General features: G+C 51.7%; 1 protein-coding gene across 1 annotated transcript; it reads right to left on the reverse strand.

Annotated features, from left to right (window-relative positions):
- On the reverse strand, nucleotides 1–27,016 carry RAB20 (RAB20, member RAS oncogene family). The gene is made up of 2 exons (XM_082859484.1): nucleotides 26,596–27,016; nucleotides 1–864 (listed from the first exon to the last, which is right to left on the reverse strand). The coding sequence occupies exons 1-2, from the start codon at nucleotides 26,765–26,767 to the stop codon at nucleotides 329–331; spliced, it is 708 nt and encodes a 235-aa protein (XP_082715610.1). The 5' UTR covers nucleotides 26,768–27,016; the 3' UTR covers nucleotides 1–328.
- Nucleotides 27,017–27,723: the final 707 nt, after the last annotated feature.

Below are 27,723 nucleotides of genomic sequence, written 5' to 3' on the forward strand. Positions count from 1 at the left end.
CCGAAGATAAATCACAGTGAGCAGAAACGTTTGAAAGTCACACAGGTGCCGAGACAGCCGAAAACCTTCCGTCAGGGGCCAGGTGTGAAGACGGGGCAGCCAGGGGATGGCGGTCTCCGGGAGCCCGGCTCTGCAGGGGGCTCCCCTGGACGGTTCATCCACTCCCCACCTCCCAGGGCAGCGATGTACGTGGGGGACCAGTCACGGGGACCTTCGCTACTGGCTGGCATTTCCACCCGGTCTCCTCCTCCGAGTGCAGTTCTACAAAGTGACCCCCGATCTTCTCCTCTGACCGTCCGTGCACCCTGGGGGTCCGGGCCTGGGCACGTCAGGCGCAGCACCCAGATCTGGTCCGTGCGGGCGGCCTGGAGCTGGTGATGTCCACGGTCTGCGGCGGCCCCTGGGCCCTCTGCTGCAGGATCACGGGCACCACCATGTCGAACAGGGTTTCGAACAGCAGATCCACGTTGTGCCCGGTCTTGGCGCTGGTCTCGAAGCACATCTGCTCCGCGGCCGGCACGTCCTTTTCATCCAGCATCTTGTACTTGAGGATCTTTTTGTAAAAGGCTATCGCGTCCTCCGGCTGCACCTGCTTCGGCAGCCTGGGGGCTACACAGCCGCCGCCGCCAGCCAGCCCAGGGCCCTGCCCTCCTTCCTGGCCGCCCTCCCCGGGCCCCTCCTCACTCAGGTCCACCTTGTTTCCCACGATGGCGAAGAGGCAGTCGGCGCTGGCCGTGTCCGTCAGGCCCAAGAACCTGTCCTCCAGCTCCAGGAGGCTCTGGGCATGGTTCACGTCGTAGGTGAGGATGACGGCGGCCGCACCCCGGCAGTACATGGAGCCCAGGCCATGGAACTGCTCGCGCCCTGGGGGCGAGGGGGGAGAAAGATACAGTTACCTCTCCTCTCTGGCAGTGCCCCCCGACCATGCCACCAGGGACCCCTGGGAGGGACCATGGAATCGTGACCGCAAACGTAGGTGTGGCTGGAGCTGAACAGGATGGAGACCCTGCTGTGCAGAAAGACGGGGTGATGGTCAGTCCCCACGGCCAGCAGGTCCTGCACAGCCCCGTCCACCCACCGCAGTGAACCCACGAGACGGAGGAAGACAGCCGGGCCCTGCTTTCCCCCAATGGGCGGTGGTGTGGCTTTTGCTCCTATCTCTGCGTCTTACACAGCGATGTTTATCCGCGATGCTCCCGCCAAGGGTCCTGCTCCTCTCGATGACACACTCTGTACCCCCTCCCAGCGTGGCAGTCGTGCTGACGTGGCACCAGGCAAGTCTCGTTCCCGGGGAGAGCAGAGCCCCCCGGGCCCAAGGCCCTGCCCCACCTCCAAGGCCACCTCCCCACCCGCAGGCTGCGGACCTCCTGGAGAAGGACTCAGAAGTGAGTGTGTCGGAACAGAGAACACGCACAGTAAGGAAATGCCCTCTCTTTGAGGGAAGACAGACAGAGCAACTTCACTTTCAAGCCAAGCTGGGCGCCGCTGTGCACGCCACACGGCGAAGCAGGTATGGACATCCCGCCACCGACAGCTGGCCCCACCCCTGAAGCCTGGGCCCCGGCCTGCCCAGGGTGGGGAAGTGACAGCGGATGCAGACGGCCCCGGGCCCCCCAGACCTCCTCTCACCTCTTCCTCCCTCCCCCCCCTGCCCGTGGGCACCAATCAGGGCTGCACAGGCCCCAGGTGACAGCCCCTGTGCAGGGGCTGAGGCCTTCCTTGCCTTTTCAGTTTTATCTCCCTTGGGCCGACCTCCTTCTCTCTGGTCCTTTGGGGAGAGGGTGGGCACTTCCCGGGGCTTCTGCTGACTGTGACTCCCAGGGGCCCCGGCCCCCTTCCAGGTCCCCCTTCTGTCCTGGCCTGTCCCTCGTCCCTCTGAGCCCCGACGCAGACGCTCAGCACAGCCCCAAGTGGAGGTCTCGGTCATGCAGCTAACAGACACCTGTCTCCACCAGGGAGGACAGGACCTGCGGCTTTACTCGCCCCCCACCGCCCGGCCCCGCGCTCGGTGCCACTAAATGTGCTGAGTAAGTCAAGCCACAAATCATCCCCTCCATGTGTTTTTTTTTTTTTAAAAAAGGACAACACAGTTTTTCTCTCATGTAAGATTTCTTGGTTTGTTTCGTAACAATTTGTTCTCATTTGCCAGGTGGGAGGAGCCTCAATCATGTCAGAGGCTGAATGTACACCCTGCGCCCATCTCAACTCCCACCTTCACTCTGAACTGCAGACCCAGGGGAAGACACTGGGGGAGGGGAAGAGGGTAAGGAGAGGGGGAAGGGAGACGGAGGGGGACAGAGGGAGGGAGGGAAAACCTTGATGGGTTAAACCCCCAAAGAACTGAAATTTCGTCACACTTGAATACCTTTATTCCTTCATATCAAATCATCAGAAGCCCTGTATGTAAAAGGCCCAGATCACAGTAAGCGGCAAGGCCAGTGCCCCTCACCTTGGGGTCTCCAGAGGCCAAGTGTGACCACGTTTGTTCCCAGGTTTTCCCCAATGGCCCCTTGGTTTCCCTTCTTCCTCATTCACGATGGGAAGACGGTTCACTGACTCCATGGAGGGAAGTTCATATATGCAAAACGGGGCCCCTCCTGAAGCCGTCCCAGGCCCCGGGACCAATCACACCTCCTACGGCTGCCGTCTGAGTTCACACCCAGAGGGAAAACCCCCTGGACCTGGGTGTGTAACAGAGAAGAGCAAACCTGACTCCATACTGGATCTATTCCTTTGGCACTAACCCTGGGCTTGATGCCTGTGCTGAGTCATGCTGGCTCTGCCCCTTTGTAAAAGAATGTTGCCTAGAGCCTGAAATATGCAGGAGAGCCCATTCTCCAGGCTCTGACCTTTAAAGGTATAACTCTTTTCCATTCATATAGAGATAAAGTTGCAGAACAGAAAAATAACAACTGTCTTGTTGGAGATTTATAGGAACGTTGTGCCCTGACCTGTGGACAGCTGCGAGAACCAAGGATACAGGCACCAAGGGCGTGCAACAACCAGCCACACCCCCTGCCGTTTCAGTAGAAAAGAAGCCTGGATTCTGTTAATAGTTGGGAAAGGTGGGTCTTTGGGACCGCCAGTGCACCGTCTTCTCGGTCCGCTGGAATTGCAAATAAAGTGGCTTTTCTTTGCCCCAAAAACTTGTCTCTCAATTTACTGGCATGGTGTGCAGTGAGTAGTACGAGGTTGGACTCCATAACAGGTAGGCCTCCCTGGGAGGGCGCCCACCCCACCCTGCTCCACGGAGGAGCCCAGGATTGACGCCACCTGACGCGCACTTGCCCACACTCGCTGGTCCTTGCAGACCTAATCCATCACCCTTGACATGCCTCTCCCTGACTGGAATCCGGACTCCCGAAGAACCGGGCCCGGAGTTTGCTTTCATTCCTCTGTGGGGTGCATGTGGGGCAGCAGCCCCCCGACAATCATTGCGCCTTGAGCCTCTGTGCTCCACGCCACCCACCCTCCAAAGCACCCCACCCTCTCGATGACCGCGGGACCACATTTCCTCCCTGAAGGACGAGGCGGGTGGGGCAGGTGGGTGGGCAGGCAAGGCACCAGGGAGGACAGGGTCAGGGTGGGATCGTCTGCCCCTGTCCTGGATGCAGATGCAAAGACCCCCGTGTCAATGACGGCAGTGGACTGAAAGTCGCCTAGCTCTTACGTGCTTGCACGATGCGACCATCTGAGTCCACACTCCCCAGGTAACACCAACACTTCATCCCTGACATCCTGCACCTGACCCCCCCGCCCAGGGCTCCTTCTCCATCAGGCAAAGCACCAAACCCCCAGCTCATCCCAGCAGCAGCCCCCAGCCAAGCCACCTCAAGATTCCCCCCAACTGCCTCTGATGAAAGGCTGTTCCTCTGCTGTAGTCTCTAGTTTGGGCTACAGAGCCCCCCGTTGACTACAGTGGGGACAGAGCCCAGGAGTCCATGACCTTGAACGGGGAAAGGTGTAATCTCTATTCTCACCATCCTCTAACTGAAAGTTAGCATTTCCTTCCACAGACACATCGCAACAAACCAGAAATGGCTACAGGAAGCAATCCCTGTGCTGTGTCGCCGACAGAAATAACAGAGGCTTTCAATCCACACTGCAGTTGTGTAGTTTATCGTCAGCTCAAAATCTCAACGGCTATTAGACCTGCCAGTAAAGAAAACCTGGTTTCCTGGGAAAACTTGGTGTTTTATGGCATGCGCTGAAGTTCAGAAAAAGGGTCACAGGCTGGTGCCACTCGGATACAAGGGGATCCGTGGCACAAAAGAAATGGAGAAGCCCTGGTCCAGGGGTCTTCGCAGCTCGGATGGAAGGCGTGACACCTCCACACAGCTACTTATACAAAATATAGTGATCTTTGCCATTAAACCAGGTTTCAGCCAAACGGCCAAGAAATACAGAGGAGTTCCACCCCAATCATTCTGAAACGGCGACATGCTGGCCTCAGCCGGCTGCCGATGTACCAGCCCTGGAGACAGCGGCCTGCAGAGAAGGACGCCACGCCCAGAAGGGCCACACGGGCTACATCTGACAGTTGTCATCTCCCTCGCTCGGAGCAGGACCCCAAGCCAGGGATCTGCTTCTCCAGCGAGGCCCCAAGTGTCCCCCAAGAGATCGGACGGGGAGGCAAACTGGAGAGGGCGACGCCCCAGCCAGGACCGGCAGGAGTTGGAGGTACGCATCCTGCAATCCCGCAGTGGTCCCGAGGATGAGAGCCACTTCCTGGAAAGCAAGTTCACAGCTGCCGGGCTCCTGCCCCGCTCTGCTGGGAGGGGCAGCCTGTCTACCCTCGGGGTGCTCCGGAATTTGGCACCCGAAGAGCACATTCCCTCCTTCTGCATACCGACAGCAGGTCAGCCCTCTGACTAATAATTTAATTATGAAAGTCTCATGTCAAATTACACTGTGAGCTTACGGGCAGAAACTGAACAGCATTCTCCCATCCCTTCGTGGACGCCCACGGGAGATGAAGAGCAACGCGTCTTCCAAAACTGGCAATAGGAAACTTTAGCCAAGAAGCAAAGAAAACCAAGAAATGCTTCCCCATCATTACCACTGAGCTGGGACCCTTCCTTTCACACAGGCTCATCTCATAGACAGCAAGCCTGGCAGCAAGAGGTTTTTCCAACAGCTAAAAATGCCGTCAGCTCCCACCCGCCAGATTTCACAGGAGGGTGACAGAGTGGCGTGCCGGCCATCCCAGGAGAATCGCTTCCAGCTCTGTTACATAGTTCTCTGAGGACAGCGGGCACCTGTTAATGCCTAGGCCCAAAATAGTTTTCCTTTCCAGATAAAAATGTCTGGTTTGCCTTTAAAAAAACCAAAAAAGTAAATAATAATAAAACCAAAAGAGAAAGCAGACTAACTAAAGGAAGTAGGAACTAAAGCATCCCAAAGCCAGCCTGAAAAGAGGTGGACAAGAGCTGCTGATCAAATCCCACGGTCTGTCAGCTACCCATCAACCAGCACAAACAAATCAAATGCCGTTACCCCAGCTAAAGAATTTACAATTACGCAGTTTTCATGCTTGAAATTCTATATATATATACACCACATTTACTTATTGTATTATTTTATTTTGGCTGCATTGGGCTCCACTGCTGTGCGCGGGCTTTCTCTAGTTGCGGCGAGCGGGGGCTACTCTTCGTTGTGATGCGCGGGCTTCTCATTGCGGTGGCTCCTCTTGTTGCGGAGGACGGGCTCTAGGCATGCGGGCGTCAGTAGTTGTGGCACGTGGGCTCAACAGTTGTGGCTCACGGGCTCTAGAGCGCAGACTCAGTAGTTGTGGTGCATGGGCTCGTGGGATCTTCCCGGACCAGGGCTCGAACCCGTGTCCCCTGCATTGGCAGGCGGATTCTTAACCACTGCGCCACCAGAGAAGCCCCCCATGCTTGAAATTCTTAAATATCATTTTGGATGTAATCTGGAGCTTTAAGGCTGCTTTCAAAGGAGCGTAGTGCCCATAATCAGACAGGCTAGTCCTACAGGGAACAAAGGTTCTGAATTTAGTCCTAATTGCATTTAAGTGGGAGCCTGGTATTTCTGGCATCACAGAGGCGGTGAAGACTAAGTGGGGAGGTGGTGAGACAAGGCTGCTTGCGGTTGGCTCTGGGCGTATTGGAACCCAAGGCTGCTGAGTAAGTTTTCCAGTAGTCTGTGAATGTGCGCTGAGCCGGAAGCCAGGCCCCTGGTGCTAGCCCATTGTAATGTCAGCTCCTGGACCCCTCAGAGCGATGACTTCCTCATCGGTGATGGGCTTGAACTGGGATGCTCACAGGTTCCCTTCCCACGTACTCAAATCGGGTATTTCTCTCTCTCTCTCTCTCTCTCTCTCTGTCTCTCTGTCTCTCTGTCTCTCTGTCTCTCTCTCTCTCTCTCCCTCTCTCTGTCTCTCTCTCTCTCCATCTCTCTCTCTCTCTCTATCTCTCTCTCTCTCTCTCTCTCTCTCTCTCTCTCTCCCTCTCTCCGTCTCTCTGTCTCTCTCTCCATCTCTCTCTCTCTCTCTCTCCCTCTCTCTGTCTCTCTGTCTCTCTCTCCATCTCTCTCTCTCTCTCTCTCTCTCTCCCCCCTTCTCTCCCCAACCCAGGTCCCTTAGCACCAATTCCAAAGCTGCAGCTCTAGGAGTTCTGGCAGTCTCCTTTACTTCGTGGTCCAATTCTGGGGATGCCAGGGCACCGGGCTAACCCTGCACCAGCCCTGAGGCAGCAATAAGAAAAATCCCAAGTTGTTTCCAGTTTAACCAGCACAGCTGAGGGACAGGCTGCCAGGCTTGGCGTACGTGGCCCTGCCGCACAGCCTGCCATGGCATTGGAGACAGGGGTCGGAGAGAGCAGCCCAGCCTCCTTCACCTCCAGGAAGCGGCCTGGGCACCCTGGCCGTGGGTGGACCGCAGGGCTTCAGGATGGGTGGGCGTGGGACTGCCCAGGAGCTCTGGCCTGTCTGTGATGCAAATCAAGGAGTGACTGTCTCACTTGGGTGTATCCTCGTTGTTGCATATTACAGAATTTCCTTCTATTTTTCAAGCTGAATAATATTCCATTGTATGCATAGACCACATTTTCTTATCTATTCATCTGTCAAAGGACATGTAAGTTGCTTCCATTCGTGGCTACGGTGAATAAAGCTGCAAGGAACTTGGAGGTGCTGACAAGTCAGTCGCAGGACAAACACTGCGCGACTCCACTTCTAGGAAGCATTTAAAATAGTCAGATTCATGGAACCGAACAGCAGAATGGTGGTGGCCAGGGTCTGTGGGGAGGGGACATGGGGAGTCACTTAGCCACGGGCATGAAGTTTCACCAGCACGATGCAAAACTCATGGAGATGAGCTGTGCAAACGCAACCCGGTAGCTGAGGTCAGCCACAGTGTAACGTGCACTTAACAACATGTAAGAGGGTAGCTTAAGTGTTCTTACCACAATAAAATAAAATTAACAAACAAGAAATGACACGTTAAGCTTGGTGTCGCCAACACAGTTCAGGGGTGGGCGTGAGTTATCCTGATGGTTAAGGAGAAACACAGAATCTGTTAACAATACCACCAGCATCCGATCAGACACATCCTAGAACGAACTCCTGATATGCAACAAAACGGGCTGGACGTGGATGGGTGAGTCCAGAGCAGCTGGAGAGGGAGGCCAGCTGGCCACAGTGGACGGGGTCCCGGGGGAGGACCTAACAGGTTTGCCGGAGCCCCAAGTCAGGTCTTCAGAATCACAGATCAAGAAATGCACTGTCCATTCCCCCAGAGAGCCAATTCCATTCTCTATATGTGGAGTGGGAACCCAGGATACCAATGAGGTGGTCTACTACAGGGGATGAGAGATTAATCTCCATCATCCCTTCCCGGCCCAGGTACAGGAAACACTGGACTCATGGCCGGAAGGAAGCTGGCTCGGCGTCCAGCAAACTCACGCGGTCTCCCCAGTAACCACACCAAGTGGGCCTTCCCCTGCCCACATTTCACAGAGGGAGAAACCAAGGCACAGAGAGCACAGGATGTGGCCCACAGAAGCAGGAAGGTGGAGCCCAGAGCCAGGACACGGTACCGGAGACCAGGCCGTCTGAGGTCTAACCGCCTACCAAGAGCCCGACTCCCAGACTGTCTGCATTAACCCTCACCGTGTGCCCTGGGGGCAGGTCCTTAACTCCCCGGGCCTCTGTTTCCCATCACCCAAATGTGGACAGTACCCACCCAAAGGGGCTTGTGAAAACGGAATTAATTTACCCCATGGGCTGGAGCTGTGCCTGGCGCGTGTGAAGCCCTCCGTGAGTGCTGGTTAATTAAACGGTGACTCAGATTCCTCCCAAACTTCAGGATCGGCTCCAGCATCCCAGGACCGCCCCCGTCTGAGCTCTTCATCAGCACATTTACTGTCCCCTGGGGCCCGCTGGTCACCTTTGCTGCTGACCGATCTCCTACACCTTCCGTATGTGTATGAGGCTTGCCTTCCAAGGACGACCTTCTCCCCATTTCTCGGGGACACTCTGTCATGTGGCTGCCACCCACTGTGTAACTGGAACTGAAAACCAGCCCAGGGCAGGAGGACAGAGGTCAGTGGCCACAATCACCCCAACCTGCTGCTAGACAATGAAGATCAAATGCCTGATTGCTTTCTCTTCGATGCTCCAGCGTCCTCTGGCCAGATGACCACCCCGAGCGTCACGTCCTTTTGGCTTTAATAGTTTTAAATAACCCAATGGGTGGTACGGCCGCCAGAAACCATGTTACAACACTGGCTGCACATTTTAAACAGGGGAGGGGGCAGCTTTTAAAAAAGAGTGACGCTCGGACCCCCTACCCCAGAGCACAGGAGCTAGGATCCGGCAGGGCAGGGGTGTGGGTATCCAATCCCTTTAAAAGTACCCCCGGAGAATGTGATGTGCAGCCGCTGAGCGGAAGTGGGAGGTAAGAGGCAGTCATTCAGGGTGAGAATCAGAACGACCCTTATTCCTTATTCCTCATCAAGCAGACAGAACAGAACCGGGAGCGGATCCTTATTTCCTGGTAGAGTGAGGTCTACCAGGAAATCTAAGTGCAGACAGTGAAAGAAAGAGGAACTCTAAAAATGCCCACAGAAATATCGATGTGGCAACATGAAGATAAAAAAACCCAGATCCACAGAACCAGAGAGGGGAGCAATTAAAACTCCAGGGCGACCTCAGAGATGGGCCCCAGCACAGCCCGGAGAAACTCAGCCCAGAATGAGCAGTGACGCCCTTCCCTTCTGAGAGATGCTTCAAACATGAAACAAAATCCTTTCCTAAAGCTTCCAAGTTCCACCCGCAGCACCTGAAGGATGACTTTAGTTCCACTGTGTTCAGCGTGACGCGATTTGACTACAGGTTACAGTCACAGGGAAGATCTGGAACATTCCCTCTGCGTGTATGTGTCTCTACACTGAGAGCGAATCTGGCGAGAGAACAGCCGTGGAAACAGCTGCCCCCCAGGAACGTTCGCAAAGAACAGATGCTTAGAGCTCTTTTCATGCAGTCAGAAGATGGGTCCACATGTCCTCCCAGGGTGATAAAAGGGGTCGGCTGTGTGGAGCCACCGCTGGGCACAGCTGCCTCCACCTGTGTGTGCAAACTGAGGGGGCAACAGGGCGCGGACACTCCATCTGAGAACCCACCCCCCACGCAGAGGCTCCGGGAAACGAGGGGGTGATCCCCCACCGACCGTCGTGCCGTGCGTGATGCTTAATTTTACGTGTCAGCGTGGCCAGGCTGTGGTGCCCGGCTCTGCGGTCCGATGCAAGTCTAGATGTTGCCAGGAAGGTATTTGTTTTTTAAGTGTGATTAACATCAGCAATCACTGACTTCGCAAAGCAGATCACCCATAATGTCGGTGGGCCTCGTCCAATCAGTTGAAGGGCTTTAAGAGCAAAGACTGAGACTTTCTGGAGAAGAAGGAACAATGTCCACATGGAGGGACCTCGTCAAGCAGACAGAACAGAACCGGGAGCTATCCTGGCTCTTAGAGCGAGTGCACTGCATGTGCTTAACTTTCCCAAGAGCTAACCCATCTACAGCACTCACTACGTCCAAGCCCTTTACACTCATGGCCGTTTACTCCCTCCCATCCCCTGGCGGGGACTGTGGCCTCATTTCCACCCCCAGGCCTGAAGCAAACGCTGACAGAGGAGCACAAAGGGCAGGGGCACACAGGCAGCGAATGGCAGAGGCGGGTCCTGAACCCCGGCCACCGGGTCCAGGGTCCACGGTCCAGGGGCTGCACTGTCAGATCAAGTCCTGCTCCGAGAAGGGTTAGCGGGACAAAACTGGGCTCGAAAAAGAATGGCAGTATTTCAAAGTCTAGAATAAGTAACAATGGGATGCTTTCTGCAATAGCTCTCTCATCAGAAATTGAGCAAATCCCAAAAGGCAAGATAAGCGCCAACAGCGAAAGCAGGAGTCCTCCGGTAGAAGCCCGTCCCACAGGGTGTGGACGCCCTGCAGGGATTCTTCTCAGATGGTGACAGCAATGCCAAGACGGGGCTGGAGGCTGCCCCGCACTTTCCCATCTACCCGGGCTTAAAGCTTGGCCTCAGCGACCGGGCGGAATCACCCAGGGAGCAGACCCTTCCCACTGCCCTGCCTGAGGGTCACCTACAGGAACCTCACGAAAATTCCACGCAGGCAGAGACTGATCCAACAGCCACCAGCTGGAGATGAAAGTCGAGAAGTTGAAAAGGAAAAAAATCCTACCCCACCATATTACTGGGGTATCTTTTCTGCCAGAAGGAAGACCTAAAACCTCAACACAGATTAATGAATGACACCGTCAAAGGCGGTGATCAGATAACACTTTAAAGATAAACTATTATTTTAAATCCAATAATCCAACTTAGTTGCTTGCATTTATAGGTCCTTTAATTTTGTTCTTAATCATCTGTGACCATTAAAAGGCATTCTAAACACAGCCATGCTTCATGACACAAAGGCCAATGATTATTCTTTGAGTCTAGGAAGCCCACGGGCTTACACTAGCAACGAAATGAAAAACAGCTTTTCCATTTCATCTGACTACCAGATCAGTCAGCAACTATTTAACGACGGTCATCCTGACCCACGCCTGTAAAATGAGACTTTCTTCCTTCTATAAGTAAAGGAACCCAAACCCCAAATGATTTCCAACTAAAGAAATGGCAACATACGGGGAAGAGGAAAAGTGTTTCAGAAAAACGGATTTCTTTTCGCATTTCAATACATATACAAGGACATCTACCCAAATCAGCATACGTGTCACCTCTGCTGTTTCTGTTTCGCAATTTGAAGGCTGAACAAAAACCAAGAATACATAATATGCCACACGAACCCCCCAAATACTTACCTGCACATGAGTTAATCCCTTGCCTGTGACTCACTGACGGGGCTTCATGAAATAATTCTCAAGGTCATATAATTATAACTGGAATTTAATTCTCAAACTGCTTCACTCTTTCCAGACATGGATTTACTAAAAATAATTCAATAACAAGACCAAATAATTCAAATAAAGGGACCTTCTTTAACACGCTAGTATTAAGAAAAAAGGCAAATCCAAAGAAAATACACTTATGTAACAGATTTAACTTTAAAAAACAAAAACTCTCAAGTACCAGGATTTTAAATCCAATATCCTTTACCTTCAACAGATACTCTGCTGTCCTGTGAGAATTACTTTTTAAAATGAGATTATCAGGGGCTTCCCTGGTGGCGCAGTGGTTGAGAATCTGCCTGCTAACGCAGGGGACACGGGTTCGAGCCCTGGTCTGGGAGGATCCCACATGCCGCGGAGCAACTAGGCCCGTGAGCCACAGCTACTGAGCCTGCGCGTCCGGAGCCTGTGCTCCGCAACAAGAGAGGCCGCGACAGTGAGAGGCCCGCGCACCGCGATGAAGAGTGGCCCCCGCTCGCCGCAACTGGAGAAAGCCCTCGCACAGAAACGAAGACCCAACACAGCAAAAATAAATAAATAAACAAATGTGGGGTTAAAAAAAAAAAAGAGATTATCAAAGAAAAAGTCAATTATTTGCGAAATTCTCTACTTCTTAAAGCAGGAAACTAAAATCATTTCAGATCTTTTGAAGCAAGTTTTAACTTGTTTCAAAGGCAAGACTGAACTGCAAATACCATGTTAAGAAAACTCTTTAACTCTATAAAGGGTTTTCTCAAGATATTAAGTTATCTAGAATGGCTTCTTATCTGGAGTACCCCACTCAGTCAATACCCCAGTTATTTCTAACAGAATGTTTCTGTCTTCTTCTCCATAATATAAAGTCTTCTGAGAAATACACAGCAGAGAACAAATGTTTTCCTGTTACAATCACCTCCCTTATCCGAGGTTTCACTTTCCGAGGTTTCACTTTCCAAGGTTTCAGATGACACTTGGTTAACCACAGTCCAAAAATATTAAATGGAAAATTTCAGAAATAAGCAATTCATGTTTTGAATTGTGTGCTGTTTCACTACAGGGTATTGTTATAATTGTTCTACTTTATTTTTAGTTATTGTTGTTCATCTCTTACTGTGCCTAATTTATAAGTTAAACTTTATCCTATGTTATGTACGTATAAGAAAAATATAACATGTATAGGGCTTGGTACCATCCACAGTTTCAGGCATCCACTGGGGGTCTCGGAACGCGTCCCCCAAGGATAAGTGGGGAGAGCTGTAATTCTAACCCAAGGGAAGTATATGAAACCTTTTCTGAACAGTCCTACGGAAACAAAGGCTCTTACGTATGTTTACAATGTCTAGGTACCTCTTGCTTAACAGATTGGGTGTGTTCTAATAAAATTCCCTAGAAAGTACATTTTCCATAGACACACATTGTAAAATCAGAAACACCTTCTGGGGATGATTGGGTACCTAGATACAACTGTATCAATTTAACAGTGCAAAAACCCTTTCAAATCAATCATATCAAAGTATTCTGTGTGAACTTAGTTTACCATATTTAAATATAATGATATTATGCTATACATAAAAGTAAACATTTTAAATAATTCCCTAGAATAGACAAATTCACAGAGATAGAAAGCAAAAAAGGGGTTACCAGGGGCTGGAGGGAGGGGGATGGGTTTTGTGTTTAATGGGGTTGGAGCTTCAGCTGGAAGATGAAAACGTTCTGGAGATGATGGTGGTGACAGTTGAACATGCTTAACGCCAGCAAGCTGTACACTTAAACATGAGTAAAACGCTGTGTTATGTGTATTTTACCACAAAAAAAATCCCCTATGGTTAAAAATAGACAGACGATAGAGAGGTAGAAGGAAGATGATGGACCGATGAGTGACAGGTAGAAAGATGAGGGACAGATGGTAGAACTGCATGTAAAGACAGCGCCAGCGAGCGCCAGTGGCCTGACCCTCGCCCTTCTGGAAACTCACAGCTCATCTGCCCGCGGCTGCAGCAAGCCCAGGCTCATGACCTGGACCTTGAATCACCTAGCGATGCGGTTAAAATGCAGGTTCTCATTGGGAAGGTCTGGGCAGGGCCTGGATTCTGCGGCTGCCGCCCTGGGGCTCCCACGAGGAGCAGTGGCAGGGGGACGGTGACCATGGAGCAGTCCCGGGAGGCTCTCATCACCCCAAGACGCGTGCAGCAGTAACACGGCCAACCCTGCAGCCCAGCCCTGCGTGTGCCGCGTCTGCACGTCCCCCTCTGCCGCCCCCTCCCTGGTCCTCGGCGCCCGGGGAACAGCTACAGACAGAGCAGCTGCTCAACCGGGGAAGCTGAAAGGCGACACTGCCAGGGCCCGCGGTCACACAGTAACTAACCAGAGTTAATCAGACTGGAAATCACTTAGGTTAGGAATGTGCTTTTGCAATTGCTATAGAAAAGGGGCCCGGCTAAGTGAACAGCAGGTCAACAGGCTTTGAAAAGTGGGAGCAACGTATCCTCACACAGCCCAGGGGTTGTTTAAAACAAGCCACACACGGCACCGTGATGTGAGGCCACACCACTCACGGCCACCCCGGAAGCAAGAGCCTCACAGGAGGGCTCCCGTCACGACAGAAACTCAGAAAGTGTTAAAAACGTCCTCCATTCACATGGACTTGTCCTTTTTCGGGACAAGCGGCCAGGCAGAAAGGAAGAACTGCTGTCCCCTGGCTCCCTGGGATGGCATCCTCACCAGTTTCCTTCAATCAGCTGAATCCCGTTCCTCTAACCAAGTCAGCTCGTGCTCCCTTCAGGTCGGCACAGAGCCCACCCTGGCCGCAGTGTCACTCCAAGCACCACGCAGAGTGTCAAGCTAGATGGGTGTGCACACACACGCACACACAGACACGTACAACACACACATACACACATGCACGTGTATACCTACATGCACGTGCATGCACATGTACAACACATGCAGACACACACACGTATACCTACGTGCACACACATGCACAACATATACCTACGTGCGCACACACACAGACATGTACAACACACACATGCACGTGTATACCTACATGCACACACATGCACACACAGACATGTACAACACACACGCACACACAGACATGTACAACACACGCACACACAGACATGTACAACACATACACACGTGCACGTGTATACCTACATGCACGTGCATGCACATGTACAACACATTCAGACACACACATGCATACGTATACCTACGTGCACACACAGACATGTACAACACACACATGCATGTGTATACCTACATGCACACACATGTATAACACACACATGCACACACGCACATGCACACCTAATGCACCTCGTCCTCCCCACCGTTAGTGGCACAACTGTACGGATCTCGAAGCAGAGGCCCAGAGCAGCCACACAGCTGCTCAAGGACCCGCAGGACGTAAGCAGCTCATAACCCCGACAGCAGCAGGAATACCTTGGGTAAGGCAATGCCAGGCGATGAGCTTTAATGGCGGTGGAGGGCCTCTGAATTCTGTTAGGACAAGAACGAGATCTGGGCAAGCATTGTTTAAGCAATTCCACCCTGACACGTGTTAAAAGACGATTTTCAAGAAAGGGCAAAATCATAACTCTCCCACAGATGCAAAAAATAAACACATGTTAAAGATCTTGGTGATCTCATCTAATGAGGGAGCCCGACCGATGTCACGAGCAGCTCAGAGACGTCAAGAGGGCACAGGTGTCCACGGGCCACAGATGCAGGAGCCCTGGGTTCACGGAGGAAAACAGGAACAGGCAGAGAGCAGCCCGGGAGTGATCAAGTCTTGTGCAAATGGAGGCGAACTGCTTTCTCCACAAAGAAGAGTGACCACCACACACCCTCAACTCTAACCCAGTCCCTAATAATGCCCGCCAGTCACCCACACACAGCAGGGGCACCTACACACCACAGGCCTGAGGCCGCCTTCCTCCGCCAGGCCTGTTCTCCAAGACAGAAGGGCTTTTTTTTTTTTTTTTTAATTTATTAGTTTTGGCTGCGTTGGGTCTTCGTTTCTGCACGCGGGCTTTCTCTAGTTGCGGCGAGCAGGGGCTATTCTTCGTTGCGGTGCGTGGGCTTCTCATCGCCGTGGCTTTTCTTGTTGTGGAGCACGGGCTTTAGGCGTGTGGGCTTCAGTAGTTGTGATGCGTGGGCTCAGTAGTTGTGGTGCACGGCCTTAGCTGCTCCGCTGCATGTGGGATCTTCCCAGACCAGGGCTTGAACCCATGTCCCCTGCATTGGCAGGTGGATTCTTAACCCACTGTGCCACCAGGAAGCCCCCAGAAATGCTTCTGATGCCTGGGTTCAGGCATTTGTGGAAATACAAGTGGCCCTTCAACAATGGGGAACCAAATAAATATCATGAACCCAGGAAAAAAGCGAGGTCCCGGCCCCACGCCCTCTTTCAAATAGCAGATGGGAAATCACAGACAAACCGGAAATCAAAACTTCTAGCGCAGGCCACTGAAATCAACAGTTGTAAATGTAAATGCTAGTCACTGGCCGTCTAATAATATCCATCCTCCGTCACGGGCCCAGCGCGCGCTCACGAGGGCACGGGGGGGGCGAGGGCAGTAGGCCTCATTCTCCTCTTGTCAGTGCCCGCTGCGCTGTTTCACTTGTTCTGCTCTGTCTGGGTGCTACCCAGGCGTGAGGGAGCCAGTCTGCATCTCACCCTGGTCTCCGTGGATGGCGTTCCAGGGCAGCGTGTCGGGGGAGCATTCTGCCCGCGGAGGGCACTGAAGTTAAGTGCCTGGGAAGAGTGGAAAGGAACCCACTAACTGCGATGAGAAGCCGACCTCAAATCCGGGCTCCCCAGCGTCCAGCATGACCTGAGCCTTAGCTTCCTGGCTTGCGAAAGGGAGGTGATAAAAATACCAAGCCCACAGGGCTTCCCTGGTGGCGCAGCGGTAGAGGCGCAGCCTGCCGATGCAGGGGACACGGGTTCGTGCCCTGGTCCGGGAAGATCCCACGTGCCGCGGAGCGGCTGGGCCCGTGAGCCATGGCTGCTGGGCCTGCACGTCCGGAGCCTGTGCTCCGCAACGGGAGAGGCCACAACAGTGAGAGGCCCGCGTACCGCAAAAAAAAAAAAAAAAAAAAAAATACCCACAAGGTAGTTGTAGGAAATAAGAGACAAGGTCCCCAAAGCACTCAGCATGGTGTCTGGCACCGCTGAAGCCAAGGTAATCCCTGCTATTCACACAGGCAGGAGCCCCAGGAAGGAAGGGCCGTGAGTCAGCAACCTGGACGGCCTCGGAAAACACTTCGCAAGCCAGCTTTCCTCAGGACACCACCCTGAGTTCTGAGAAGGCTGTAGCAGGGGAGGATTTTAAAGCACAGGGGCCCCTAAAATGAAAAGAAGCGTCCACGACAGAGGGAAAGGCGGCATGAAATAAGGTGTAAACAGTGTGAAGACTTTGGTCAAGGAGTCACAGGTCCCTAGCTCCAGCCCCTTTTCTGCACCAACCGGTCCTCGGACATCGGACAAATAACTTCCCGCGGCTGTCTCTTCATCTGAAAGAGGAAGAGGCTGAAAAAGTGGATCTTTAAATCCTGTTCTAGTTTTACAGGATTACACTGGACTCTGTGTGCCCCTGCGACGTGGGTACCTGCAATGGATATGCCAAGTTTACTGACACCTGCTGTGCTCGGAAAGGAAGACCCTCCAGAGCTGAAGGATGCTCCTGCAATGGTCCGACTGGTCTCATCTTTGCTGCGAGCAAACCCAGAGAGGTCCACGCTGAGTTCCATTTTGCTCATAGGTCCAAGGCTATTTGAGCCAAAAGAATGGGAAACAGAGCAGTGGGCAGCTAAGCTATTTCAGAGACCTGAGACCAGCCCACAGAGGCCAGGCCAGCGTGAGGGAAGCCACCAGTTCACACCCACTTCCTTCTGGTCCAAAGAACAGATCAACCAGTGTTTATGAAACACTTTGCAGGAGATACACGCTCAGCTTGGCCTTCTCTTGGAATAGAAATACTAGTGTGAGGTTGGGTTCGCTTGGGCTGGGCAGGAAGGCAGATCTCAGAGAAGAGCTGGTTTTGAAGGCTGGGTGAAAACAAGGGGATAAGTGGCCGAGGCAGCTGTCACCAGCCTCCACGCGTGAACCTCTTTCCAAAGGACTCTGCTGATGAGACAGAGGGAGCCATTAAATTTGTCTGTTTTATGGCCAAGGCTGAAAGCTTATAATCTGGGTCTTTTCTTCCCAGTGCCTCTCTCGAAGCGCCCTGCCTTTCCAGCAACACTTCTGTGACGCTGGCAGAGAAATCAACGAAATTTTCATTGCCTAATTGCCCACATGTGGGTGCGTCAAGTCAGCTAAGAAAAACAAGAAACAGACCGTTCTCTTCATAAGTGTTTAAGAGCTAACTAACTAGTTCACTACACAGAATGTCTCCCAAGTCGGTACATGGAAATGTAAGTATCTCAACAAATGGAAGCTAAAACAAAAACTGGCTTTTTAACCAGTGGTGTTGGGTCAGCTTGGTGTTCAACATACACTGACTATAAAACCCAGACGTCTAACTCCTAGGTGGTTTACCCGAGAGGTGAAAACTTACGTTCATACAAAAACCTCTATGAGAAAGCTTACAGTGACTACTTGTAATCACTCAAAACTGAAACAACCCAAATATCCTTCAACCGCTGGATGGATAACTGGCGATGGTATATCCATACAGCGGAACGTTACTAACAATTAACAGGACTGAACAGCACAGATGGATCTCAAATGCATTAAGCAAAAGAAGTTAGACTCAAGATGCTCCATCCTGTATGCTCCTACAAAAGACAACTATAGGGGCTTCCCCGGTGGTCCGGCGGGTAAGACTCGGCGCTCCCAACACAGGGGGCCTGCGTTCGATCCCTGGTCAGGGAACAGGACCCCACACGCATGCCGCAACGAAGAAGCCCGAATGCTGCAACTAAGACCCAGGGCAGCCAAAATAAATCAAATAAATAATAAATAAATAAATATTTTAAAAAGAAAAGAAAAGACAACTATAGGGACAGGAAACAGATCCATGTTACCAGGGCCCGGGGTAAGTAGAGAAGGTGACTCAGGGAGGGCAGGGATTTGCTTTAAATGATGAAAATAGTTTGTATTTGGGTTGTGCTTGTGTTACACAACTGTATATGTTTGTCAGAGCTCCTATACCTAAAAAATCGGGGTGAACTTTACTGCTTATGTGCAAACATTCAATAAACCTTACTTAAAACAAACCAAGATAATCTACCAACACCCAAAAACTATTATATAGGCAAAACTTGTGGAGTTTTAAGCTACAAAGCCAAAAGCTTTTAAAATTCATGTGGGAAGGAAAACTCCAAGGTTTACCTCGATAGCACATGAAATGTGAAATTGCACGTTAAATCGCCTTATACTGTCATTTAAAGAAGAGAACAGGTGAGAAGTTCTGAGTCAAGGTTGTGGCATATATAACAGAAGCACGTCTTTCCAGAATCATTTTTTGGAACTGAAGATGAACAAGAATTATAAATCAATAGTCCTTATACCCAGACATAACTATAATTCAAAACATACATGCACACCCTATGTTCATAGCAGCACTATTCACAATAGCCAAGACATGGAAACAACCTAATGTCCATCAACAGATGAATGGATGAAGAAGATGTGGTACATATATACAATGCAATATGACTCAACCATCAAAAAGAATGAAATAACGCCATTTGCAGCAGTATGGATGGATCTAGAGATCATCCTGCGAAGCAAAGTAAGTCAGAAAGAGAAAGACAAATACCATATATCACTTATATGTGAAATCTAAAATATGATACAAATCAACATATCTACAAAACAGAAACAGACTCACAGACGTAGAGAACAGACTTGTGGTTGCCAAGGGGGAGGAGGGGTGGGGAGGGAAGGATTGGGAGTTTGGGATTAGCAGAGGCAAAACTATTACAAGTAGGATGGATAAGCAACAAGGTCTCTATAGCGCATGGAACTATATTCAGTATTCTGTGACAAACCATAATGGAAAAGAATATGAAAAACGTATATATGTGTGTGTAACTGAGTCACTTTGCTATACAGAAGAAACTAACACAATGCTGTAAATCAACTATACTTCTACAAAAAAATTTTTTAAATAAATCAATAGTCTTCATCTTTGTTTTCAGCACTTGGAAAGTACTGTGCCACTTCCTTCTGGCCGCCATGGTTTCTGATGAGTTATCTGCTGTCATTATAATCTTTTTCCCTCCTTCGACCGCTTTCAAGATGTCTTCCTTGTCTTTAGTTTTTGGAGTTTGGGTTTCTTTGGGTTTATCCTGTTTGTGATTCTCTCGGATTCTGGAATCCTCAGGTTCATGTATGTTGTCAGATTTGGAAAGTTTTCAGGCATTATTCCTGCTATTCCTTTTCAGCCCCACCCTCTCTCCTCTCCTTCCAAGACCCCAATGACACGATGTTAGATCTTTTATCCACAGGTCCCTGCGGCTCTGTTCATTTTCATTCTATTTTCCCTCCGTATTTCAGATCGGGTGAGCTGATGGTTCTATCTTCCAGTTCCTGGTTTCCTTCCTCTCTCTCCTCCATTCCCTCACTGAGTCCATCCACCAAGTCTTTTACTTGGGTTGTATTATTTCAGCTCAGAAATTTCCACGAGGTCTTCTTTTGATCTATTTTTCTGAGCCTCTCTATTTTTTCTCATTGGTTTAGTGCGACCGTAACTGCTCACGGAAGCTTTCTTACGGTGGCGGCTTTGAAGCCTTGGTCGGATAACGCTGCCATCTCTGCCATCTTGGTGCTGGTATCTATTCATTGCCTTTTTGGATTCAGTTTGAGATCTTCCTGGTTCTTGTACGATGAGTGATTTCTGATTGAAACCTGGACATTTTCATACTGCGTTATGAGACTCTGGGTCTTACCTTAAACTTTGCATTTTGGCTGCTTCCCTCTGACATCAACTCGGCATGAGCTGAGGGGCCGGGCAGGCACTGCGTCTTTTCTGGCAAACGTCCAAGTTTCCCACGTAGCCTCCTGTGGCCCCATGAAGTGGGGCAGGGTGGGGGCGGCTTGTTACCACCTGCCGGACATGAGAGCCCACCACCCTAGCAGGCCTTCTCCAACACCCCCTAGTGGGGGAGTTGGGGTGCCTCATTACCACCAGGCAGGGGGGAAGCCCTCGTTCCTGCAAGGCCTTCTGGGTGGGTGTGGGTCCAGTGTTTCCTGTGTGTTGGCTAGAGTACGGCAGTTAGTGTCTAAAAGGCTTCTATCTTACTGTGCTACCTCTCTCCTGGTCCTCTGGTGAGAGAGTAGCCTTTTTTGTCTTGTTTTGTCCGTAGCCTTTGGCATTTCTAAATTTCTGGTTTCTTGAGCTCCAAGTCTGGGATACATGAGGCAAAAAGGAAACCCAGGGAGCTCACCGCTGGGTCACCCTTTGGATCCCGAGGTCCCTGGGCAGTCTGCCCTCTTCTCTCCATCTTTCAGAGTCTTCTTATGCTTGTTTTATCTATAATACCCCAAAGTTTTTAGCTGTAATTAGTGGGAAGAGGAGGGAGAAGTACTTCTGCTCCAGCTGCCCAGAAACAGGAGTCCCAGTGTGTTATTCTCCGTCTCTAAACAGACTCGTAACGTATCAAAGTCAAAAGAGACAGGAGTCTCTGAAGAGCTGTTTCAAGGGCACATATAATTGACATCAGGAACCAGTATTTCCTCACCAGGCGTACACCGGCCTATTTTTGGCTGCATTATAGGGCCCATGACAATGACATTTTTACACTGATTTTATCATTCAGAGTCAATACATCATTAAGACCATAAAACTGCAAACTTCGGCCGCTCCAAATTGTTCCCATTGCTTTCAACGACTTCATCCAGCAAAACTTAGCTTAAAAAGAAAATACCGCAGAGTAAAATGCTATCTGTGGAGAACGTAAAAATGAATACAACCCAAATGCTTCCCTCCAAGAGCCTGTAAGTCAGAGGAAAGACAAACCGGTAACAAAACAGATAAAAGGCAGAACACAGTAAGGCACACCAGGTCACGTGGTAGTACAGTCTGGAGCAAGCAGGAATCTGGCGCTAACGTGACTGCTTCACAAAGTATGTGACCTTGGAAGATGGGACAAAATTCAAGTTGGGGATCGCCAGGAGAGGCGACGTCCCGGAGAGAGAGATGCCACAAGCAAAGGTGAAAACAGAGGCGGACAGGGCACGTGTGACAAATTCCAAATAGCACCTCTGGCTCAGCCCTGAGGCACCTGACTCCATAACAGGAGGACAAGAGGAAAGGGGCCACGAGAGTCTGTCATCACAGTGACGAAGCCCTCATTCTAAGAAGAAAAACTCCTTTAAACTCATGTATGTACACACATGTACATGTGTGTAAAATTTCTTTTTCACAAAGAGGGAAGTTCTGTGAAGTCTCAGCCAGGTGAGAGGGGTTCAATTAGGAATCATAAAGTTTCTATTTCTCCTGCGAACTTAAAGACGACGAAGCGTGGAATTATCGCCCAGAGACATTAACATGATCCAGCTATTAGTTCACAAATGTGGTGGACCTCAATTAGTTAAAGTCTCCCGAATCGCACCACACTAGTGAGCCTTAAATACCTCCCCCCACCCACCCCCAGAATTCCCAGCACCTCCTCCAGGGAGACTCCGGGCGGACCTCCCAGCACGTGCAGCTGCGCCCTGGCAGCCTTCGCCCTCTGAGATCTCTCCGTACAATGGCTCTCTGTCCACCCTGCTGAGCCCAGACAGTAGATTTTCTTCCACCTACCCTAATACCCACATTCATATTCAGGTCACTGTTTCTGCTCAAGAAAGCAAAGGAATTCTACAAATGACGCCTTGACCCCAGAGGACGCCCATTCAAAATCTTCAGTAGTGCTAAAGATGTGACCCACCCACAAAGAGGTGGGCCTCCCACAAAGATGTGGACCACCCACAAAGATGTGGACCACCACAGAGACACTGACCCACCTACCAAGACATGGACCACCCACAAAGATGTGGACCACCCACAAAGATGTGGACCACCCACAAAGATACTGACCCACCTACCAAGACATGGACCACCCACAAAGATATGGACCATCTACAAAGATGTGGACCACCTACAAAGACACTGACCCACCTACCAAGACGTGGACCACCCACAAAGATATGGACCACCTACAAAGACACTGACCCACCTACCAAGACACGGACTACCCACAAAGATATGGACCACCTACAAAGATGTGGACCACCTACAAAGACACTGACCCACCTACCAAGACATGGACCACCCACAAAGATATGGACCACCTACAAAGATGTGGACCACCTACAAAGACACTGACCCACCTACCAAGACGTGGACCACCCGCAAAGATATGGACCACCTACAAAGATGTGGACCACCCACAAAGATGTGGACCACCCACAAAGATACTGACCCACCTACCAAGACGTGGACCACCCACAAAGACATGGACCACCTACAACACAGGCTTTGCAGGCTTAGCTTCCAGATCCCAAACCTAATCTAAGATTTATTTCCAAGAACAGTTTTTCAGTAGGAGCCCAGGCTAATCTTAATCCAGGCCCCACCCTCCCCCAATCTAGCTCTGAGTGGACACCCAGGAGAAATCTGAGAGCTGCGTGTCAGAGTTTAACTGAACCAGGGGTCTCCTCAATCCCTAAATGCTAAACTCTTCGGGGAGTTTCTAAAACTACAGAAAGACTTTTAGAAAAGTACTTTCCTTTTTATGTGACCTAAACCAGGAGTCAGCAAACTATTTCTGCAAAGGGCCAGGGTGAATGTTTTTGTCTTTCTGTGCTCTATGGTCTCTGCTGCAGCCACTCAGCTCTGCTGCTGTAAAACACTGGGTGGGCAGGGCGCCAATAACACTACGTAGGGCAACGGTGAGGTCCAGGTCAGTCCCCAGATCTGCAGAAAGGGGAGGTCATCCGCTAGATGCCCCGTGTCACACCAATCCTGCTTGTCAGGATTAGGACCTCAAAACCCACTCAGCAGCTGCACTAATAAATTAAGAGAGCTAAAAGCCGAGTCCTCCACCACTGGCTCCGTGCACACGTTGCACGGGCTGTCCACCCACTTCTGCGCCAGTCTCGCAAGGCTAAACACGCAGCCCTCGCAGGCCGCTCCAAAGCGTCAAGGATCAGCAACTCTGCGTCCCCTGGCAAAGACGGCTCTTCTCCAGGCGGGTCCACAACGCTGCCGCCTCTTCCAACCTGAACGAACCCCACTTCCGACACAGCATCCCCACCATCCCCCGGATCTAGAAGCGGGGCAGGGGGCTGCGGCTTCCACGCAGAGCAGAAGGAGCGTGACCAGGGCTCGTGGTCCTCAGATGGACAGTCCGTGTCTTCTGGCATCTTCACTCACGCCCCACCCCACGCCCAACAGATGCTCCCCCAGGACAGCACAGCCGTTCACAGGATGCAGGCTCTCGGTCCTGCACAGGAGGCCCAGACCTCCTAGGTAACTTCACGGCGTGAGCAATTACATTCCCCTCCCACAGAAACCGCGATTTCACGACCCGGAACTGCAGCATCCTCTCCTGAGCTGCACTAAAGTTGTTCAAGGGAAAGATCTTCAATCAAGTGCTCTGAATCTCACCTCTCTTGGAGCCACAAAGTTTGTGGTCATTGGTTACGACAGCAGTAGGAAACTAAAACTGATACTGGGAGTGGGATGCTGCTGTAATGAATGCAGAAGTGGCTTTGGAATTGGGCAACGCGCAGAGCCTGGGAGAATTCGAGAAACTTGGTGGAACCAGCTCCAGCCCCATCTACTGTCACACTCCCTTGGAAGCAGTCCTGTGCCAGCTGACTAAGAGAACTACCTAAGAGCCCAGCAAATCTCCTGTCCGCGCTCTGGCTCACGCACCGCTCCGCCGGCAGGCTTCGGGCAGCAGCTGTCATTTTTCTTATTCAACACCCTCCCACCCCACCCACGCCATGTGACCAAGAGCGGCGATCAAAACCGTGCATCCTCTAGCTGGTCCCCGTCCTTCTGCCTCAGCTACAAAAATTAAAACGAACGCAACTTAGAAGACAATGTGGAATATAAAGGAAGTTTAGGGGCAAAAGGCAAAAGGAGGAAAAAAGAGAGAATCGCCTAAAAGTTAAACTTTTGCATTTCCAACAAGGATTACCTAAGAGGCAAAGATTCATACCTGCCTTTTCCCTCCAAGCTGCACATAACCCCACCGTCCTTGGGGAGCCAGGCACAGAGGTGGCCTGTGTCACTGCTGCCTCTGAGCCTCGGTCACCCTGAATGTGTGTACACAGGAGGTGAGCAATGTGGAGAAGGGGCCTGGGGCCCCCAGTGCCCACACTCAGGGTTCCGGGAAGAAGGCGGCAGCCCGGGCAGCCAGGAAGTGAGTCGCTGCCCCCAGGAGCCCAACAAGATACCGAGGACATCTCATCAGCCTTATTACAAAATTCTCTGGCAGTCGAGAATCCAGCTGCACCACGTCCTTGGCACCGAAGAAGAAAGTGGTTGATCGAAATTACACTGCTCCTTCATACCTTGGATGCCAAGACGCCTGCTGACACCAACGGTCAGCTCCTGTTCCAGAAACACCACGCCACGTGGTAAAAGGTCAGCTTCCAACAGCAGCCACCAGAGGCCTCTGGGTTTGGGTCTCCCAGCTCCAACCCTGCATCACCCTCTTATAAACCAAGGACAGCAGTGAGGCCCAACCAGTCAACCAAAGGAGCCTCCGGACCAGCCTTGTACCAAACAGGCAGACGCACTGTGTTAACATGGTCTGATGTCTACAGCCCTCGTTCCACCGCTACCAAATGCTTAGTGCCAGAGAGTCAGCTTAGGTAACGGATCTTAGAGGAACTTCACTCACTCTGAAGCCTGGAGGTGGAGAACAGAGCAGGGAAGGTACACTTGTACCTCGGAGACGCTGTTTTCAGAGCATGTTTTCAAATAAATTAGTCAAGATGTTAACAGCCATAACAACAAAAAAAGACAGCTGCAGAGAAAGCAGGAGGGAGAGAGGAGGGGTAGACGTCCGAAAGCGGCCTTCATTAATTCAGTTTTAAAAACAAGGTGAGTTATAATCCTGTTTATTCAGCTGACTGGTGCACCCAAGTTGGCAATTTTAAAATTCTGGACCAGACCTTCCAGAATACATATCACTTTTTAAAGTGCAGACATTTAGGGAATTCCCTGGCAGTCCAGTGGTTAGGACTCTGTGCTTTCACCACCATGGGCCCAGGTTCGATCCCTGGTCAGGGAACTAAGATCCTGCAAGCCGCATGGCACAAGGTAAAATAAAACAAAACAAAACAAATAAAAAACTTACGTGCAGACATTTAAAAAGTCAGACCTTAAAGTTTCAGGCTTTCAAAAAGTCATGCCCATTGCAAACGGGCCATACTATTTACAGTTTATTTACTTGCGGTACCTTATTCGTTTTCATGGGGAAGGAAATATATTCTATTGTAACACTCTAACGTCAGTGTAATTATTAACAAACTGAAAGCTTGAATCAAGACCCTCTGATATACTGTACTTTTGAAAAAACACAAATATACTACACGCACCAAAAATAATTATTACCTGTCTTAAAAATGCTTCTACAGACAATCACTTCAAAACCCCATAACACACATGAGCCTAGATCACGCGGCTGATAAGTGGAAAATGCAGACATGCCTGGCACTGAGGGAGGAGAACTGAGTTCTGCTTCCTACTTTCCTGCCTAAACCCTCAGGGAGTTCAGAGCCTCTGTTTTCTCTTTTGTAAGGACAGGTAATTTATACTAGCTCTGCTCACCCCTCAGCAAGGCTGTTGTGGATAGCAGCTGAGATCCTGTCGGTGGGAGCACTTAAATGCCTCTGGTTGCCGCTAGCTGGCTGGGCTGGGTGCTCTGGTACGCAGGTCACCAGCACACTCTCTGGAGCCCAGGGTGTTCTCCTGGACTGTCGCTAAGATGCACCCAGTGGCTGAACAGTTTCCCAACCAGCAAAGGAGTCAAGTGAGGGGCCAAGGGTGGTCCCACACTGTGACTAGGGGCCTGATCCTGGAGATGCAGACAACTGCGGAGCAAGGGCCGGATCCTGTGTGGGGCAGGACGCGCCTACCCTGGGGGACCCTGCCCTGGGAGACCCCGGCCCTGAGGGACCCCTGCCCTGGGGGACGCTTCTCTCCAGCTGGAAGCCCCTCACCCCTCACCTGCAGTGTCCCAGATGGAGATGTTGTAGGAGCGCCACTGCTTCAGGTAGAAGGCACCGCCCACCGTGCTGACCGTGTCCGGGAAGCGCCGCTCCATGTACCTCTGCAGCAGCGACGTCTTGCCCACGTTCATGTCCCCCAAAAGTACGATCTTCCCGTCGGGCTTCCTCATCTTCCGGCAGGAGGCACCCCTCCCTTTTTCCCGCGCCCTCTGGCCCGTGCGCCCGGGGTGCGGCTAGAGCAGCCGGACGCGCCGAGGCTGCTCAGACCCGGGACTCGCGGAGACTCGGACTCGCGGGGACCCCGAACTTGCACCCTCTCCTCCGGACGCCTGGGAATGCGGAAGAGGAAGCGCGTCTCCGCGCTGGGCTGGAGCCCCGGACCCAGACCGACGGCCACCTCGGGCGCCCAGACCGCGGCGGTCGGCACCAGGTCCAGGGCGCCCCGGCCCCGCCCCCAGCCCCGCCCCCAGACGCCCGGCGCCCCGGGCCTCGCCTCGGGCCCCGCCCCCCACGTCCCGCCCGCGCCGCGCGCCGCGCGCCCAGGTGGACCTGGCTCCTGGGCGGACCCGCGACCTTTCCCCGGGGCGGGCGGTGCTTTCCGCCGCGAAGCGATGGGAAGGCTCAGGCAGGTAGGAGCGCCAAGTCGGGCACCAGGTCGGGGCGGCTGGCGGATGGAGAGCGGCGTCCGAGGAGGCGGGTCGGGGGTGGACGCAGCGCAGGGACGCGGCCCGGGCCTGCTGACCTCAGAGTCCCGCGGGGGATACGCTCCAGCCCGGCCCCCCAGGCTCTCCTCCTCCGTGGGTGCAAGTGTGGCCCCGGGGCCGGGCGCAATGAGTTTTTCTGAAGTGAGGGTCTGCGAGGATCCGTCCTCCGACTGTTAGTGATTAGGACGGAGGGGCGCTTGCTAGTGTCGTTTTTGTTTTGTTTCGTTCACTTTGGCAAGAAGACGATTATGCTGTTTTCTATTTGAGAAGTGGACAGCCAACGCCACTTAAAACTTGGGAGTGAAAATTTGACTTTGGCAGTTGCGATGACGACTAACGAAATCTTTCCATCTTCCTTCTTTCATGGAGTGAACCTCGAAATGCTTCTAACACACTCGGCCTGTGGGACTCGGTACTTATTT

Source organism: Leucopleurus acutus, assembly GCF_964270905.1.
Source record: "Leucopleurus acutus genome assembly, chromosome: 18".
Classification (NCBI taxonomy): Eukaryota; Metazoa; Chordata; class Mammalia; order Artiodactyla; family Delphinidae; genus Leucopleurus; species Leucopleurus acutus.